The 18,852-nt window shown below is 47.9% G+C and overlaps 1 protein-coding gene across 3 annotated transcripts in view; it reads right to left on the reverse strand.

Moving 5' to 3' along the window:
- Positions 1 to 18,852, reverse strand: part of LOC144170735 (neuroligin-4, Y-linked-like) — a 358,223-nt gene that overhangs the window by 14,957 nt on the left and 324,414 nt on the right. For all 3 annotated transcript variants that reach the window (XM_077700710.1, XM_077700709.1, XM_077700711.1), the window contains exons 7-10: positions 17,769 to 17,881; positions 8,028 to 8,326; positions 5,955 to 6,167; positions 4,200 to 4,385 (exon numbers count right to left, since the gene is read on the reverse strand). In XM_077700710.1, coding sequence (XP_077556836.1) covers positions 4,200 to 4,385; positions 5,955 to 6,167; positions 8,028 to 8,326; positions 17,769 to 17,881 — 811 coding nt within the window. The remainder of the gene's footprint in view (positions 1 to 4,199; positions 4,386 to 5,954; positions 6,168 to 8,027; positions 8,327 to 17,768; positions 17,882 to 18,852) is intronic.

The following is an 18,852-nucleotide window of genomic DNA, read 5'->3' on the forward strand; positions in this document are numbered from 1 at the left end:
CGAACCGGAACGCTTAAGAGCGAATGACTCAATCTCGCTTGGTGATGCTGCGCCGGAAAATTCCCATGCTTCCGAACATTGGAATGCTTCTGCGAACGTTTTGTTCCATTTCCGGGCGACCAACATAAGCTGAGACTGCGTCCACAATATTAAATTACGACATTTCTTCATGCCCGTTTTGCCAACTTCGGGCGGACCTGGCGGCTACTGGCAGAGGAGGGCCTAACTGCTCGCTGCAAATGGTCTGTAACGTGCTTTGTACCGGTTTTCATGAAAGCATTGTTCAAGCGCCATTGCTTTAACGCTTTCAAACGCTAACTAGGCCTTCATTAAAATCTCAATAAACGACGCATTTATTCATTGCATCCAAGAGGCGGAAACCAGTAATATAAAAAAGCCGCCCGCATCTTCCCACGGGGGGAATTCGAGTAAATGCGTCGCATCTACTCGAGTCAAGCAAAGCGTCACGTCAAGCGTAAGCCATGCAAAGACGCCCTTGACTGAATTCCGAACGCGCGCTCCGCCGCTTATATACGTTGAGCGGACTGCGTAAGCCGGTCCCAGTCGACGACGTTGGCGTACTTGTAAAGCGGCGTGGACTCTAGGTGTTTTAGCCAACCGCGGATGTTGCTTGGCCGGAGAACGGCACACCGGTTATATGCGCAGCGCGCCCGAAGGAGAGGAAACCGCGGAAGAGAGAGTACTACATATGCGCCGGCCCAAGCGCGTCTGCCGCGGCTATGACGCAACGTGCCGCGGCTATGACGCAACACAATCCAACACAATCCACTTTAATCCAATCCAATCCAAATCCAAGCCAAGCCAATCCAATCCAAGCCAATCCAATCGAATCCAATCCAATGCCCCTCGCGAGAGAGTGTTCGAATCCAATCCAATGCCCCTCGCGAGAGATGTGTTCGCTTTCGCCTCGACTCGACGCGCATGCGCAGTGAGCGTGCGGACTACGGACGCCAACGCGGGTGACATCGTGAGTTACTGAAATGCTCTGCATTTAAAAGCAAAACCGAAACACCATTGTCCATGTCGTAGTAACCCAAAACCTAGCAACGGCTTTCTTTCGTTGTGAGGGTTTTAACGAAACAGCTGAGAACCCTCAAGTCAAGGAAACGCGCAGAGGCAGCGGCCGAAGATTAATTTACTCTCCTCAAGAAGCGTCACATATTAGTGCAATAAAAAAGCTTCGCGCATGTTATTTTTTACTTGTTTACTTACGGCCTGCAGAGTTAACAGTACCAGGCAGTTAATGTTTCCCGCGATGTTTTATAGTAAGACTTCCTTTCATATTTTTAGCGCAACACGGGTAACAGGGCGGCGTGCGTTGCCATCGGCTTCAAGACAAGGAATTCTTTGTACTCCGATACTCCCTGGATGCAAGGTTCTTCTCTTTTTTTGTTGTTGACGGTACCATTTACTTCGTGAGCTTTAAATTTCTAGTTTATTTATTGAAATTTATCACGAGACGCTGTCGTGTACTTGATGGTTTCAACAACTGGAGTACGCAGGAGGTGAAGAGGGGACGAGGGGCCACGGCCCGTGCTTGAATATTCCTGTCCGTGAGAGGGAATGGAGAAGAATGTACAAAGGTTCTGACTCTGCCTGTCATCAAGCATTGAAATAACGACAACCAATATTTTTTGCGCCGTAATCTATACCTCGCGCTTGCATAGCTTCCATGTGCGCTCTGATCATGACGATTAGCCTGTTTGCAGTGCTCCCTAAGAACCGTAAGAAAGAGGAAAACACTTGGGATACTTAGGGGATAACGCGAGATGCTGCTCGAAGTCCTTTCCTTTTTTTTGAACATGAATTTTGTAGAATTTGCTTTCTTCCAACTTTCCATTTTCTCCTTACGTCCTTCTTCTTTTGTATTAGTTGTACACTTGACGTATTATCGAAGACGTCGGCATTTGCTAAAATTGAGTTAACGAGCGTGCGGCCTGAGCTGTTTTATTTAACCTCGATTTTATAACCCTTGTTTCTTCGGAATGTTGCACAGCACACATGGGGAATTACGCTGTGCAGTGCCTTAATTTGTGGTTACAATGCCATGATAGCAATAATAAGGTATGCCTGTTGCAGAATTGCTGCTCCAACAAGACACAAACACCGGAACGACTGCGCGAAGCTCCTTGTTCCCAAGTTTCATGCTGGAGTATTTGTGCTGCTAATTCTTCAGCTCACCTAGCACCATCACTGCTCTCGGCCACATTTATCTGGTGGTGCTCCCTATTCTACACTTACAATACGTATAATCAAAAGATGTTTGAATCCACGAAAAAGCAAATAGGGCAAGTATGTTGCCTTTTCTGTCCGTTTTAACCCGCTAGGCTGTTCTATGTCTTCGTTTTTTTGTCTTCTCAGATTGCAGCGATAGTAAGTTATTATCGTTTAGTGTCCGGCGTTCTGGTTAAGAAACCTTTCTGGTGACTGGGGTGATTTACATAGGTATAGCGAGCATTTTAAGCATCTGTCAAGTAACAGTCTCGAACAGATATAAGAGAGAAAGGTTGTGGCAGAAAAGCAAGGAGGGAACGCAGTAAGTGCCAACTAACCGGAGCCTACGGCATTGTTTGCTGCCCCACACATAGCGAACGACAAAATGAAAGGAAAAAAGTGAAAACGTGCATCAAAAACGTGACATATAAAAATAAACTCTTCTAGGAACTTTAGTCTGCTTACGTGCAATGAATGGGAAGGCATTATGGCTTATCCTGGCGCTACTTATAAAACACTGCAGCATCCTGCTTCCGTTTATTGATTCCGTCCCTTTCTTCGTCTTTCATCTTTCCTCGCCGCATTCGTTGCCTGCAGTGCGCCGGATTTATTGACGTATTTGCGTGGTCGATCGCCCTTAGCCGGTGCGGAAACTGGAGGCACAGCCGATGTGGAAGCCCTATCCATCACAAGATACGGCGCGAATTATTTCGGCAGACACTCGGCCGGCACTTCCCACTACTACAACCCCCTAAACCCCCGTTCTCTCTGCCCTAAAGAACCCGTCCGCCTCACGTCCCATCACGTGCACCCGCCTTCAAGTGCGAAGCGACGCACGCACTAGGCCAACGTTTAGTCAGCCAGGAACATGAGCATCTGTGGCGTAAACGCAGAGAGCCCTCTTCACACCCCAGAGTTCTGGGTTGGATTCCAACGACCATCGACATCTATCTAGTTTTCTTACCAAAACCAACTAATTGAATCTGTTTACAGGTACAGTCAGGAGCAAAAGTCTGGATTACACGTCTGACAACATAAATTCTTTCTGCAGACGCAGAGCGCTTCGGCTTGAGGCGGGAAAATGAACAGGTGTAGAGTTAAAATCCGCAGTTAACCAGGCGTACAGTTATGGAGGCCCGCAGTCATGTGAAGGCGATGGGCTGCCTTTCGAATGCTTCTCGCGTAGAATCCAGACTTTTGCTCGCGACAGTACCTTGCGGAGAAAAATTGGCAACCCAGGTTGGGATCGCTCCCGCAGCGAGCAGTTCCCTCCAATTTTTACTACCACTTCGAAATTTATAATTTCATTATAAAAGGAGGCGAACTTCCTTCACTATGCCCTCATTTTTGTTTCTGACGTTGGCTTGCTTTACCTGTAGGTTCAGCCAATGAGTCTCATTCCTCTCTCTATCTCTCTTTCCTACTCCAACATATACATATATGCAGGACCTCTCCAAGCGCAATATTTTGAAGCTTGCTGTCGGTATCACAGACATCTGTAAAAAATCGATGTGGAATATTGATTGATTGATTGATTGATTGATTGATTGATTGATTGATTGATTGATTGATTGATTGATTGATTGATTGATTGATTGATTGATTGATTGATTGATTGATTCTGTCGGAGGGGTAGGTGGAGGACACCGGGCCCTTTTGAATCTGTAATGCAGTGTGTTGCATGTATAAGCTTTATCACCCCCTTTCTCCTTTCTAATTTTTAATCCCCCCTCGTCCCCGTCTTCCCAGCACTGGGTTGTATGCAGTCCAGCCCCCAGTTGGGCTGAATAATATCCCCAGTGCACTTCCTTTCCTTTTCACCCGAATCCCCTAGTAGTAGTAGTAGCTCCTGCGATCTCTCCTCGACCTCAGCGAAGACTGCCCAGTGAAGACTGTGCCAGTGGTAATAACATTTGTAGGTAAGACACGCTGCGAGTCTTGCCGAGAGCGTGCAGCCTGCCCACCTTGGGTGGCGCGACGGCCAGGCACCCGGCGACGACCGCGGGTGTGCTCTGGTAGTCGAGGTGGTCACAGCCCCCGGCGCAAGGCGACGCCGGGGGAGGCCGCTTGAGCGTGCCGCTGCCGGCCAGTATCGAGGCCGGCTGCGACGGCGGGGAACCGCGGCCCAGCTCGTCACCCAGGCGAGGAGGCTGCGCGGGGGAGGAGAAGTTGAGTGCAACTTGCTAGCACTCCGTGACACAGCGGCTCCCGGCTTTACACACTCAGGCGACTCGCTTTGGTTGCGAGACTTTCATTGTCATGCAAAATTCATGCTTAACGTTGTCGATAGGTTGCTTGGAGATCAGTTGCTTGAAAATCGGCTGAAGATCGGTTGCTTGGCTGCCCCTTTTTTGAACGCGCAATGTGTTACCAGGAATGATCTAGAGCTCATGGCTAAACCTAAGACACATCAAAAGCAAGTGAATACTAATTTTTTTTTTATTTTTTGGAAGCCCTTTAGTGTAGGTTATTGTTTTGTATTTTTTCAGTGCTGTTGAAGTAAATTTTACTGTAGGTATTCACTATCACAAAACTTGTGCCTGAAAATATTTGGGATATTATAACCCGCTAGCTGGATAAGTTAGTTTTCAACGGGGAGAGCAGAGACGTCGATAGACGCTTTTTTCGCTTCCCTTAGAGGTTCCTTTTATTGCATTTGTAACATAGAGGAACCTACACGTCAAATTAAAGATTAATACGGTTACGTAAAACTAAAAAAAGAAAACATGCAGTAGTGTATTTCACACTCCTAAAGCTCGATTGTTTCTCCTTTAAACAAGTTCCCCCCTAATTAGTACTCCAGAAACGATGTGCTAATTTTTCGTGTAAATACACCTAATTAAAATTACTGAATAAATTATTCGGCGTTTACTTGAAAGACAGTTATACGGCTAAAAGGGAAAGCTTTACAGCTATTGGTCGTAGCTCTATAGCGTTCATTTATAACCATATGGCTTCAGTTTAAGTGAACGTCCAATTTTTCTTCGCAAAGAATAACCCCGCCTTAGTCGTTTCTCCTACATTGGTCGTCGAACCGATATAATGACTTGAGTTTCGTTTAAACAAGGCGGTTTATACTAAACAATAGAAAAGTGGGAGGTAGTGGGGCAGTTAGTAGAATTTATAAATGAAGTAATTGGCGAAAGTAAAGCGGCATTTATTACTGCTTCAATTGCGGGCCGCCGTTATACAACACGCATCCCAAGTAAGAGCAGGGCTGCATTCAAATGAGTTCGAAGGAGTGGTTGTGACTCAATTACAGCAACAGCCTTGCGAGGCAGTTACGCAGTCACGAGAAGGACAATGTTCAGCCGCGTTGTTCAGAGGCATCAGACCTTGGCAACATTATAATGATTGACCTTTGTGTGAGACAATATGGGAAAAATCGTGCCTGTTACGCGGATAAGAATTTTACCTAACAAGACATTATTCCCGCATCCTGTTTCCCGAAAACAGCCAGCTTGAACGATATTCACGTCTCAACACAGCCCGGAGAAGTGCCGTTCAACGCGAACAAACCACACTTGCGTGCTTCGGTGCTACGGCTGATCATATTAAGCCCAGCTGTGTCCAATTGCTGCACAGCTCATTCTCGAGTCAGGCCTAAACTTCAACATCCCTCTGGAGAATGGCGTAGCCCACACGCGTGCCAGCCAGTGGGACCACTTTGTACCAACCCAGCCATTCAAGCCAGCGAACAGGGAAGTATTTCAAGGTACCTCGAACGGCCTCTTCTTGGACTTGTCGGCGGCCCTGCCGGCCTTGTCCCTCTGGTAGTAGACGCCGGCGAAGATGAGCACGTTGAGGATGAGCAGCGAGCAGCCCACGGCTATGGTGACTCCCAGGGCCGTCGAGTAGCCACCTTGGGGCATGGCCATCGCCTCGGTCTGGCTTGGGTCCCCAGGGGTCGTCACGCCGCCCCGACCGCCATCCTGCGATTCGTTCCGGCCGCCCGCTCAGCCTAACGTCCCCCTGCTCAAGCTACTCTTTGGTAAAGCCCCTTCTCTAGCGGCATTTCAAAGCAGCGTTAGGCGTCTGGCAGGCGCGACTGCTCGCTCGATAGGGCAGCCTTCGGTTTCCTTGTGAAAGAGGGAAAGGTATTGCGAGCTTCATGACAAACTTCGGTTGACTTTGCATTCTCAAAAACTCTTCATTCCGGGCAGAGGTGATGACAAAATGCAGAGAAAATAATTCAAATTGCGAGTAGACTTGAGCCTCCTCTAAGGGGAAGCCGCCATAGAGATCTGAAAGCAGTGCCTGTTCTGCTATTGCTAACAAAACACACACACACACACACACACACACACACACACACACACACACACACACACACACACACACACACACACACACACACACACACACACACACACACACACAACACACACAACACACACACACACACACACACACACACGCACACGCACACGCACACGCACGCACGCACGCACGCACACACACACACACACACACACACACGCACGCACGCACGCACGCACGCACGCACACGCACGCACGCACGCACGCACGCACACGCACGCACGCATGCACGCACAAAACTAGAGCCCCACGCAATCCTTGTGCAGGAGCTCCTTAATTTCCAAGAGAGGAATATAACCATTTTATAGCCCTTACTTCGCCTCCATCTCTGGAGGGGCTTCCAACTACCGAAGAATATACGGTCAAAGCATAGTTTGCATTCTATGAGAGAGAGAAGTGGGAGGGGGGGGGGGAAACATCTTTAATTGCGAGCTCATTGGTGCGGGATGGTGAGAGCACCGACCCTGCGGTGGGCGTTGTCGGTTGTTATAAAGTTATAAAAATTGTTATAAACATATTTTTATTATAAAGGGCTGGTATATACTGCTTCTTTTTAACGGAAGTGACACTTTACAGTGTTTTTGTTGTAAGAATGTCGATGTCCACACAGCACAGACGACCAGCCATCCTACATAACGTGAAATAGCAGTAGTATGCTCAATCTTACTTTTCCAGGGTGGTTGGTGACGCCTGCAATCTAGGTTTAGGTTTTTTCCAATTTTTTTTTATTGATTTCGTAGTCACGAACTGCGATCCCTATACTCGTAGCACGTCAGCGAACGTGTGAAAAACAAAACATGCCCGGACGATTCAGAAGTTGCGTCGTTACAAAAACCACAAAAGCTCTTTACGCCTTGAAAACCGCTAATTAACCAAAATGTTTCCTCCTTGCGATGCAGAAAAAATGTTTCGAGAAAATAAATAGAAGAAACCCTCCGCTACGCTGTAGTATGTCCAAGAGCGAAAGCCCCAGCCCCTGCACAGATACAGCCTAGGTGCTGGGCGCATTTAAAACGCCATTGAGTCTGCCTCACCGCAACGCTCTTGGATCATCTATCATTGTGGTCAAGCGAACAAAATGAGCCAACCAAAGGCGCATCTCAAAATCCTTGTCTGCGCTGAGACGTTGCCCAACACGCACAAGACATTTAGGACTGCGTGATGTCGCAGCCCAGGCATATTCAGGATAACGCCCAGTCCATGCCGCCATGCAACGCTGTTGCAACGACGTCTTCGTTATCGGTATATCGTGGCGGCGCCCGCCGTCCTCACCACACAGCGCCCCAAACCCTACCATGGCAAACGTCGCCACCTCCTAGCGCCCAACCTGTTGCCGCACCAGCCGTACCTGTGGCCTTGGCAAACGTGCTACACCGTAGGGGCTTTTATAAAACTCAAAAGCGAAATCTAGCGGTATCCTCTCTCCCGTGAAAAGCTTCCCCTCTAAACGAATTGTCATACCCGCGACTTACGTGAGCCCCTTTCCCGGCACGCGCCCCTCCGCTTGTCGTGAGTGGTCCGCCGGCACCGCCTGAGTTTGAGTCCATAGTGGAGTGCGTGAGCGAGGGCGTGGGTGAAGGTGCCATCGGAGGCGGCGGCGGAGGAACCTCGCGCACCACCCCGTCGTAGCTGCCGGTGTCGTCGAAGTCTTCGAGCAGGTGGTGCGTCCGCGGCACGTCGCCTCCTCCGGCCCGGTGAAGCTTCGGGATGAGCTGCGTCCACACCGACAGCCGGTGCGCGTGGTAGTGGTCGCGAACCTTGGGCTTGGTGCCTGCATCGAGAGTGTGGGAGACGCCGTCAGTGAGCCACAACGAGGAAAAAATAGCCTGCCGCACTTGGAGTCCCCCTGCAATACCACGCGGTGAGATGCGTCTCTGTCATGAAACGGGGCTGCCCAATTTCTGAGAGATAGAGAGAGAAAAAAAAAGACTTAATTGAGCTAACAATGCTGGCGCCGTTAGGTGGGGCTCTCTTCAGGCTCCATATGCTGTTCGGGCCTCCAGGCCCCTGGCGATCAGTAGGGCGGGGCTGAGCAGCAAAGTATCCCATCGTTCAAGTAAGGCGTTGTTGGCCGGGGGGAGGGGAGGGGGGACGGCGTGTGACAAGTCGCACTCTCCAATTACGTGCCGGAGCGTGCCGAGTTGTTTGCAGAAAGGGCATTCCTTGTCGTACCGCATGGGGTCAATTTTGTTTTGAAGTACAGGGTGTGGAAAGGACCCGACTTGAGAATCCCGCTGCCTTCTTCCAATGCTCAAGTTAGAAGGGAAGGCACAGCACAACTCCCTTTATCCAAGGAGGACGTCACCGGAATAGCCACAACTCTCGGATGGCGCACGCAATTGCAGCACTGGCGGAACCCGGACCTGCAGTACGCCCCCCTTTACGCTCTCGGCCCGCAGTGGACGTTTCGTATACCTCACGGTTTATTGAGGCAAACAGAGTGTGCTATACATCGCCTGCGCCTCAAAGTAGCTTATACCAAAAGCTTTCTAAACGAAATCGGTCTGATGGCATCACCTCTGTGTCCACTTTGCGGTGTACGAAAAGATACTTAACACCTGTTCTGTGTTTGCCGACGTTTCAACTCGGCGCGAACGACAGCGCGAAGTTTATTACGGGCGAAAACTCTAAACATGAAGGACTTTTTATAGGGTCCTGGAACAGCGAAGACAGTGAGGTGCGGGGTTTTAAAGCTCTTCTGAGTTTTCTCAGAGACTCTGGACTCGACTCCAGCCTGTGACCGCCTCTGACTTTTCTTGTTTTTTATGTGTGTGCGCGTGTGTTCGTCTGGTGGAGTTTCTTTGTTTTTTCCTTGTCTTATTTGTATTATTCATGTAAGCAAATAACCCTCATCATATGTTCACCAACCATCTAAAGTAGCAAGCCCAGCATTACGCAGGGCTGCCCTCTTCGGGCTCGTTAAAGAATTCTCTCTCTCTCTCTCTCTCTCTCTCTCTCTCTCTCTCTCTCTCTCTCTCTCTCTCTCTCTCTCTCTCTCTCTCTCTCTCAGATGAACAAACTGTAGCATCGTGAACCGACCCCCCATTCCATTTGACACGTCAGTGATTGGAGCAAAAAATGCTGCGGGTAGGTCTCCAAATGCAATCGCTACTAAAGTTTATTGCTATGTTCCCACACTAACCCTTTGTTTACCATGCGTGTTCGGCCATCGGCCAAAGAAAACTATCTTTTCACAATTTAAATATTAAGCAAAACTCCCAAAAGAATGAACAAAACTGAATAGCCATATTTTTTTTATTTGTACAAAAAAGACAAACGTACACAAATGTATGCGTTAGGAGTGCGGGGGGACTCGGTGAAATGGCTCAAGAAGTACGACGCCGCAAAGGGCAACAGAAGCACAATAATACAGAGGTAGAGTTCAAATTTCTGCACGCATCAAACTATTAGAGGGAAATTTCAAGGTGAGAAAATAGCAAACAAAACAGCGTAAAACGCTAGCGCGCACTCACCACACACTCCCAAAAGAACATGAATCGCTGGGTAACTGCAACAACCAGTGCGATCGATTGGCGGGTGAGAAACCTGTGCCTTCAGCATAAAAATCTACAAAAACACACGTAAAATTGCAACAAGCTCTGTGGCAAACTGTAACTTTCTCTCTCGAGGGGCCGCGCACGCGCTGAAAATTCGACCGCCTAAATCATCGGCCAATGTCTCTGTTATACCATTTTCTCTGGTTACATTTTAAGTAGCCTATGTAAGAGTATTAGAGGATTAGCACGCGGTAGAGTTTCTAATTCAAAATTACATCAACGGCTGCGTTTGTACCACAACAGAGCAAACAGCCTCTTTCCCCTCTCAAGTATACATGCACCCTGCCAAAAGACTGAACCGGTGACTTGCCGCTATGCCAACTTTATATGTAAAAACAAAGCAGGCATATGTTTCGTTTGTAAAATGCGGAGTTGGAATGCTCGTTGCGTATTTAGGTCAGCAGGCGTAATGGCAAATAAAAAAAGACTCATGCGAAATCTGAGGATCTCGCCAACTGCTCAAAGGCTTTGTGTAAAAGCTCAAGTTTCACGACTGTTCAAATTTCGCGACACAAAAGATGGCTCAGCTCATTTCTGCCCGCTGCCAGGTTCCCATTTGAAGTGGTCTTGCGGAATTAATCAAAAGCTTAAAGCACAAAGCGGGATTGCATCTGTGAGTATTTTGACATCAACAACATAATCAACCAATAAAAAAAACAAGCAACACACTCATTCTTCGAGAAACGAATACTTGCCCTATTGAACGTCTCTGAACATTCAGAATTCAAGTAAAACGTCACTTCGCGTCACACAATTCACTTTTCTTCCCGCTTATTTTGTGCGATAAGGCAAAGGCAGGCTCTAGAATAATTACTTTTCGTAGTTTATGCTGCGCAATAATTCTTTACGTTCAACTGCAGTAAACTCCAACTGGCTGTTAACCCCACCATTCATTGCCGGCGCCGTCTGCTGATAGTCATTAGCGTGATGGGCGAGATTAGTGGTGGCACTGTGGCAACTACAGGCATGTGAAGGATTATGCGGTTGCTTCTGTGTGTTGGAGGGAAGGATGGAAATGAACAGTCCCTCACCCAGACACCGTCACAGTCCTTTTCCTAATTATGTTCGACTGACGACCACATAAGTTCATCTCCCCTTGGGCATGATTCTTTGGCACAGACGTTCAATTTCAGCGCCATGAAGTTCTAGCACGCATGCGCAAGCATGAAAAGTGGCGAGGACCCCCGTGTGGCTCGACGAGAGACACGCCAGCTGGAAGCGGAACGCGTTGACGCATTCACGGTCGAAGCTACGACATCTGCCTCTCGCGTCCCACAAGCTGAGCTCGTCGCAACGCAAGCGTCTGGCGTACACGTCACGGAGCAGGACCGGAGTGGTCGCAGCTTTGCCGAAGCGACCAGCCAGCAAGACGTCACTTGCCAAGCACACCCACAAGACTGCTGTCGACCAGTAAATCATGCTCCTTCCGCCGTAGCGGACTGTGACTTCACCAAACGATTCGCTGACAACCCCTTCGGTCTAGTTCGCACGGTTGGCGAGCGCCTGGGGTTTCAATCGAATTTACGCGATGCTCCGGTGCGTGTACTCCAGTGTCTAATGTTGATGCGCTAACGGTGCCATACGGACGAAATATAAATAGCGATGTACAAGTTCACATCGATGCACAATAAACATGCAACTACTCCTGTGAAGGCACATTTCACTTTCGTATTTTACAGATTCCTGTGAAAGAGGGATCAACCACATTTTTTTCCAGTGAAGGGCACTAATCGACGGCAACCTTTTCAGCGGCAACGGCGTTTTAATCATAACTGCAGCAGCACGCGTGTAGAGCTCCTTCAGGGTGGCTTACAAGCGCAACAGATGGTAAAATTGGGTATGGAAGCCCCCCCAGGTCCATGGATGTGGTGAGAACCGCAGTTATCTTAGAGATAGCTTGTTGAGCCACCGCCCCGTACTGAACTGATCAGAACATGGGGATAGGAAATTGTCTTTACTGTGCGGCAGTAGGGCTTGCAGTACGCAACAAATACCATCGCGTACGATATGTTCACTGAAAGTACGATGCAAAAATTAGCAGCGGCTTGGCTCGGCTATACCAGGGTATACGTAGCGTGAGCTAAGGTTTAGCTGGTTATTCTTAGGTTTCCTGGTTGTCTAGGATTAGCTGATTATGCTTACTGCTGCTAAAACGATTTCCAATCTAATCCAATCTAATTCAATTCAATCCAGTCCAGTCCAGACCAGTGCAGTCCCGTATAGTCCCTGCTCCTCGCGCATGCGCCTCACGGCTCTCCACGAGCCACGCGAAACGGCTATCAAGCGGCTCCTGCGCAGCGTCAGACTTACCTACTGCGCAACGGAGTTGCGCAGCTAGACACGCGCCGGCGCCAGGTCGTCTTCCGCGCCTATGACGTCAGTCCTCTGGAATGCGCACACCGGCGAATGTGCACACCCGATACTCTACACACCCGCAGTCCAATTGGATTGTATTTCAATTCAACACAATCCAATTTAACCCAAGCCAATCCAATCCGAACCAAGCCAATCCAATCCAATCCAATCCAATCTGATTCGACCCGATCCAAACCAATCCAATGCTCCTCGCGCTTGCGCAGAACGGCTAGGGTGGCTAGAACCGCGCTTCACGGCACACGCGAAACTGCTCGACCTCGGCCAGTGTAGCTTACGCTACAAAATCATTGCAGGATCTTTCCGCATATTTTTTCACGAAAGCGTTTCATTTGGCTAGGTTTGTCGCCGAGCCTCCTGCCTTAGTCGACCATAGCCTACAACCGCGGCATCAGACTCACTTCAGCTACTTTTTCAAGAATAACTATTCATGCTGTTGCTACACTGCCCCCACAGGAGCTGAACGCCAGCCAAGTCTGCCCGATAAATTTCTGACGCATGCTAGTTTTTTTTTTCTGTTATGACTCGTACTCGTGCAATGTGTCGTAAGCCAATGAGAATTGACCGCGCGCCCAGTGTTTCTTACTGTTTTTCCTTTTCCTTTCGATGCACTATATGAAACGGTACGCGCGAACTTCTTCTTCCTGTTCATCTTTTGTGTTACATGCTATAAACAAAACGCACTGAATATTTTTTTTGTTTTATTTTTTTCGGATTTACGCGCGTTACCAAACGCGTGGAATGCCATTCAGCGCGTCAGCAAAGGGTTTGTAGCTGTGGACACTTTTTGCGGGCGATATCCGGGCAGGTGCGCGTTTAGTAGACGCCGCCCGGTGGCGTGCTTTTGCCACCCTACCCAGTAACAATTTCGGGTTAAAAAACTCTTATTTCAGGCCACCTTTGAACCCTCAGTGTGAATCGCCAAAGGCTAATCCCAATGGACCGAGAAAAAGACGAAATAGCGATGGCAGGCCGAGCAAACGCGTATAAAAGGGAGAAATGGGGATCAAACGCAGCGCCAGCTGGCGCAGTGATGTGGGAAAAAAACTAATAAAAGCGAAATAAGCAACAACCAATTCCGCACACGAAATCGGCGCGCTTGGGCAGGTGGCTATTTATAAATCGGGTCATGGACGAAAAATGCCAGTTTTGTGTAAATTCGCTTACTCTAGTAAGGTAATATGGGGCCAATGCTCAATACAGACAATATGGTTCAGGTATAATACGTACAATATGGGGCAGGGTTCAGCAGTTCTTTTGGCTTGTTTAGACGCGCACCAGCTTTCACTGGATCAAGCCCAAATGTGATGGTGCGTCCTTTATTGACTGCCTGTCCATCCCTATTAACCGGCACTTCATTTGCTAAGACCTACCCCCTCGCACTTAATAGAATTCGTTAAACTTGCTGACAGGCAAGGGCGCTCACCAGGGCAAGAAAATAATTCGGCCACCTTCGCAATTAAGATACGAAGAGTGAGGAAACAGCGGAGCTTGTTGTTTTCACTAGCTTTAACCTGGATATTCTTAGGTGTGCCCATTTCGCCAGTATATCGGGCACTGATGCCGCCCAGCTCACGCCGTCTCTTAACTAGGAGAGCACCCGCACGTCACAGCTGAAGTGATCACTAGGCGCAGCCAATCCTGGACGAGCCTCATCCCCACCCGCAGACCTGCACCGCGACGCGCACTCCGCACACCTGCTCGTCGAATCCCCGCCTCTCGACCCTTTCCCTCACAATTCTTATCCTAAAATGTTCCTCCTCTCCACTTAGCTGCGCCGAGCTTTGAGCGATGCCAGGCACGGACGGAACACAAGCTTAAACAGCTCCGCTTTTAAAGGGGTCCTGAAAGGCGTTTTGAGCACACTAAATCAACTAGAGCAATCCAGAATTGGCAGTAATGAAGTAACAATAATTAAATTACAGTAATAAATTACTTTTTGCTGTAATGAGTGGTTTAATGAATTACTTTTGAGTGTTTGTAACTTAGTAATGTAATAAATTACTTCAGGCCAGTAATTTCATGAAAATTACTCATTACTTTCCCAATTACTCTTGACTACGATATAGCGTGTCCGCTCCTCTTACGGTATAAAAAGTTGACGAAGAAAAGTTGACCAAGTAAAGTTGCAATGCCCAGAGAGTCTCTGGGCATTGGAACTCCACGAACGCGAAGGAGACAACGCTTCGATGAGAGCTCTGCCTGCTTTCTCGTGCCTCTTCGTTCTCTTTTCATGTGTTCCGGGAATGCCGTGGCGACAGTAAGTCGGGTTAAACAAAAACTTGCAGATTGTGTTCAAGGCTTCCTTACACTAGTCACTGGTGTAAACCCGCTGCTTACACCAGTAAGCAGCAAACGCCTTCTAATGATATATAACATATCAATGTATACCGCTGTAAATAAACTGTACATAAGTTGGTGTACAAAAAAATATTTTTGAAATTGAAGTGTACATGTGTATGTGTGTAAATAAAGTGTATATGAGTCGGTAGTGTATGAGGGATCAATTTTCGGTTAAAGTAATTTTAAAGTAATTTCTTCACTTTTGAAAAGTAATAGTAATGTCATGTCATTTCTTTAGGCCACCTGTAATTTCTAATGTAATTTAATGACATTTTAGAAAATTCTAGGAAAGTAATGAGTAATGTAATTTAATTACTTTTTAGAAGAAATTTTGCCATCTCTAGACGGCAATCGTTAAAATGGGTGGTCAAGGTCATCTGTGCCAAGTATAACATTTGTACGCGCAGAGGAAAGCTCACACTTTGGTTGCAAAGTTTGTTGACGTGGTCCCACCCTTTCCTGCGTGTTCTTGGGCTCCGCCATCTTCCGCATGTACGTCATCAATTCTCTTATGTGTGTCCCGAAGCAGAAATCTCGCAAGTGGACGGCTTTTTCTCTCACTTCTGGTGAAGAGAAGCGTCGTCTGGTCAGCGTCGACGGGTCGCGGCGGTGCCTTGGATTAATTAGCACTTCCTGCAGCACGCTTAACGCTATCTCGTTCGTCCATATTCGCCTTTTTACCGTATTATCAGGCTTCTGGTTAGCGCGCTGGCCAGGCCAACACGACGATGACACGACGGCAACGCCGACATCTGAGTTGGCATACAGCCTTGTCTCACGACGCCTACAGTGATGCGAACACGTCGGCCGATCGATATTCCGCGCGGTGTGACTTTATCGAAGACGCCGACAATACGGATCTTCCTAATGGTCGCAGGGAATTGATCGGGAAGGGAAAACTGCGCCCCAACAACATTCGCGCCGTAATAAATGCGGCTGTGTTGTTTTAGTTTCTGGGGTGTAATAAACATAGTAAGAACCATCGAGTTGATACAGGTCCACACATGCGATCCGTATTTCGGCTATCGACGCTCCGGCCATTCGCCTTGGCGATAATTCATTTCCATAAGTTGCAAACTGCATATTCGTGTCCGACCAGCAACGCTTGTAGGGAATATAAGCTGAGTTAAGAGCAGAAGAGGAGTTACGGAAGGTTTATTGGTTAACAAGGGATCAATATCGACCAACGTTTCTAGCGTAAAGCGTAAAAAAATGTACGACAAGCCCTATTCCCCCAGGGCAAAATCGCAGTAGCAGCTGAAACAGTGCTGTTGCTGGAGGTCAGCTATGGTGGGGGCTTTTATGGACCCTAATACGCAACTTTTATTCAAGAAATGTTTGGTTAACCAGACCGGAATTCCTGAAATCAGGTAGCAAACATTGATGTGACACGAAGGGTAGGTCTCAATGCAGTATACAGGTCATTTCTGTGCAATCTCCAGTTGCTTTGTGGCGCAGTGGACAGAAGCCTCGCGTCCGCTCAACCAAAGTTGCGGGTTCAACCTCCGGAAGGGTGTTTTTTTTTTTTGCCTTCTAAGTGGCAGGGTTTCTGAATCGTATTCGCAAATCCACAGCAAAAATTTTGGTTGATTGTGGAACCCATTGGCAGGATATGTTCGGCGGTTTTCACTCAGGGAGCACAGTGTAGATGGCGCGGGGATAGGGCGCTATTGCCCAGCGTTCTCCGCGCGCAGGTGCCTAGTCACAGCGGCGGCCGCGTCGGCGGGACGGCTTTGTCGTCTGCTTTAGCGATGGTTGTTTTGGGCCTGTTTTGGCGCACCTTCGCGTCCATTGCGCCCTTCCTCTGCACGGCTGGATTAACTTGTTCGACACCCCCTCCTGGGTAACCCGGACCAGACGGAATTGAGTGATCGTACGGCAAAGATACGTTAAGGATTGGTTTGCATGGCTGGAAAACAAAATGTAGAGACCATCAACAGACATCTGGCCGCTAGAGAAACGCTATCTTTTACGCACTGCTTGCCACTAATGGGACTCTGCTTTCCAAATTGCTAAATACCTATTCGGTTGTGTTTTAACAGGTATTAGAAAAGCCGAAAGGAACATCTGTATCTGATAAATAGCGAGTATAAAAGTTCCCTCAGCTTTCTCGCAATTCTCAAACTTGTCTAATTGATTGTAGAATTTAACGCGCCGACGCAACGCAGGCGATGACGCGCGCCGTAGTGGAGGGCTCCGGATTAATTTTGACCAACTGGAGATCTTTATCGTGCGCCGAAATCTCGTACCCACGGGCGTTTTTGCTTTTCGCCTCCATCAGAAAAGCGGCCGCCGCGGCCGGGAAACGAACCCGTGATCTCAATTCTCAAACTTACTGAACTAACTAGTTTTAATCGGTATAAATGGGAATCACTAAGCTCACATGCCAATTTTTTTGGTGTCTGCGCGTGTGCCGCGCGGTGGTGTAGCCTCGAGCAAGCCCATCAGGATGGCTAGGTTCCGCTGCCTCACCCTTCGAAAGACGCTCCTCTCCGTTTTCTTTCTGCCGACGCAAGGCCGGGCCACAGTGGTGGCGTCCGCTGCTCTAGCCCGGCTGTGGTCGACGCTACTACGTTTGGGATGCTTCCCCCGCGAATTCCAAATAACGGCTGGCAGAATTTCTAATTTCACTTTCTGTAGAGCCACGTGTGTGAAGTCAAGTGACGTCGCATGGGCAATTGTTGTGGGCGTCGTTTAAAGTTTTGCTGTCCAACCACCTTCACCGCGTGTATTGAAGCCAATTCTTTTCAGGACCCATTTAAAGGGTAAGAACAACCAGATGGTACAAGCTAGCGCCAGTTAATAGAACTGGTCTCTTGGTGCCACCGTTTGCTTCGCGTATTGTTTTCTTTTTCACGTACCTACAGTGTACATCTCCGAAGTAGGGCTAGTTTCTTAGTGGGCATGCCATCTTAAAATATTGAACGAGCCGGTTCTTACCTAGTGTCAGGTAGCGTTGATGCACTGGATCGTAGGCAGGCCAGGCGACTTTCTCCACGCGGCTTCCCTTGCCGCGATCAGACTCCGCCTCCGTCGATGTCAGGTTCGGAGAACTGCCAAGTTTAAAAACGAAAATGAGGAAAATGGCGCTTTTAGTAATTATTTTTTCGGTCCTCCTTAAGGCATTGCATATTTTATGTAGCCGGATGTTTGTGTACTTTACTGAAGCGAATTCGGCATAGAATTGATCTGGTTGTATCTTGTACAAACTTTTTGACTGCATATCTCTGACTACGCTGCGATCGTGAGATAAACCCTACAGTCGGATAATTTCAGACAGCGAAATTGCGTGGTTCACCCTGGAAACACACGTACGCGCAGCAATCAGTCACGAACTAGAGATAAGATTGTTTCATAGGGCCGTTCTGTTCGTTTATTGGCAATGGGTTCACCCGCGATTCTACACAAATATGCATTACTCCAAGAACTTTTTATTTAGTACAGCTGCACTCATAACATTTTGTTACACGCAACGCTACAGCCTGTGCTATTAAACATCGCATGCGAGATTTACTTAGATGTCTACATCTATTGACAAGTTACATCTGCCGATAAGCTCACAAAAACTGCACAAAAAAGGACTCATTGTCTTGATAATAAATGTATTGGTTCGCCTTCGGTTTTGATGCGCGCAACCCAATGGCATTAGCCGCCGGTAGTGAGACACGGCTGTAGCTAGCGTGGTTACCGCTCATAACTGTTTATTGCCGCTTATTTAGATTCTGTAATGGCTGCTTTACAATGACCAGATGAAAATTGTTTTGGTTTGGAATTAAGCTAACAAAACATACTGAGGTTAATTTCGTGAATGCTAATTTCTGGGAATCTTCAGTCGAGTTTTTTTTTGTCGTAGATTCTCGTACCCAGCGTACTGTAGGGAAATTTAAAAACCCAAGAGACAAACTGTTGCCAATGCCTTTTAGTCTGTACGACCTCACTCACAACCTTAATTTGCAACTGTCCCAAAAAAAACATAAATTTTGTGTATTACAGGGAATTTTATAAAGGCGTAAAATATTGCAAC

This window comes from Haemaphysalis longicornis, unplaced genomic scaffold (genome assembly GCF_048455015.1).
Source record: "Haemaphysalis longicornis isolate Haplotype H1 unplaced genomic scaffold, Haemaphysalis longicornis Haplotype H1 scaffold_2, whole genome shotgun sequence".
Classification (NCBI taxonomy): domain Eukaryota; kingdom Metazoa; phylum Arthropoda; class Arachnida; order Ixodida; family Ixodidae; genus Haemaphysalis; species Haemaphysalis longicornis.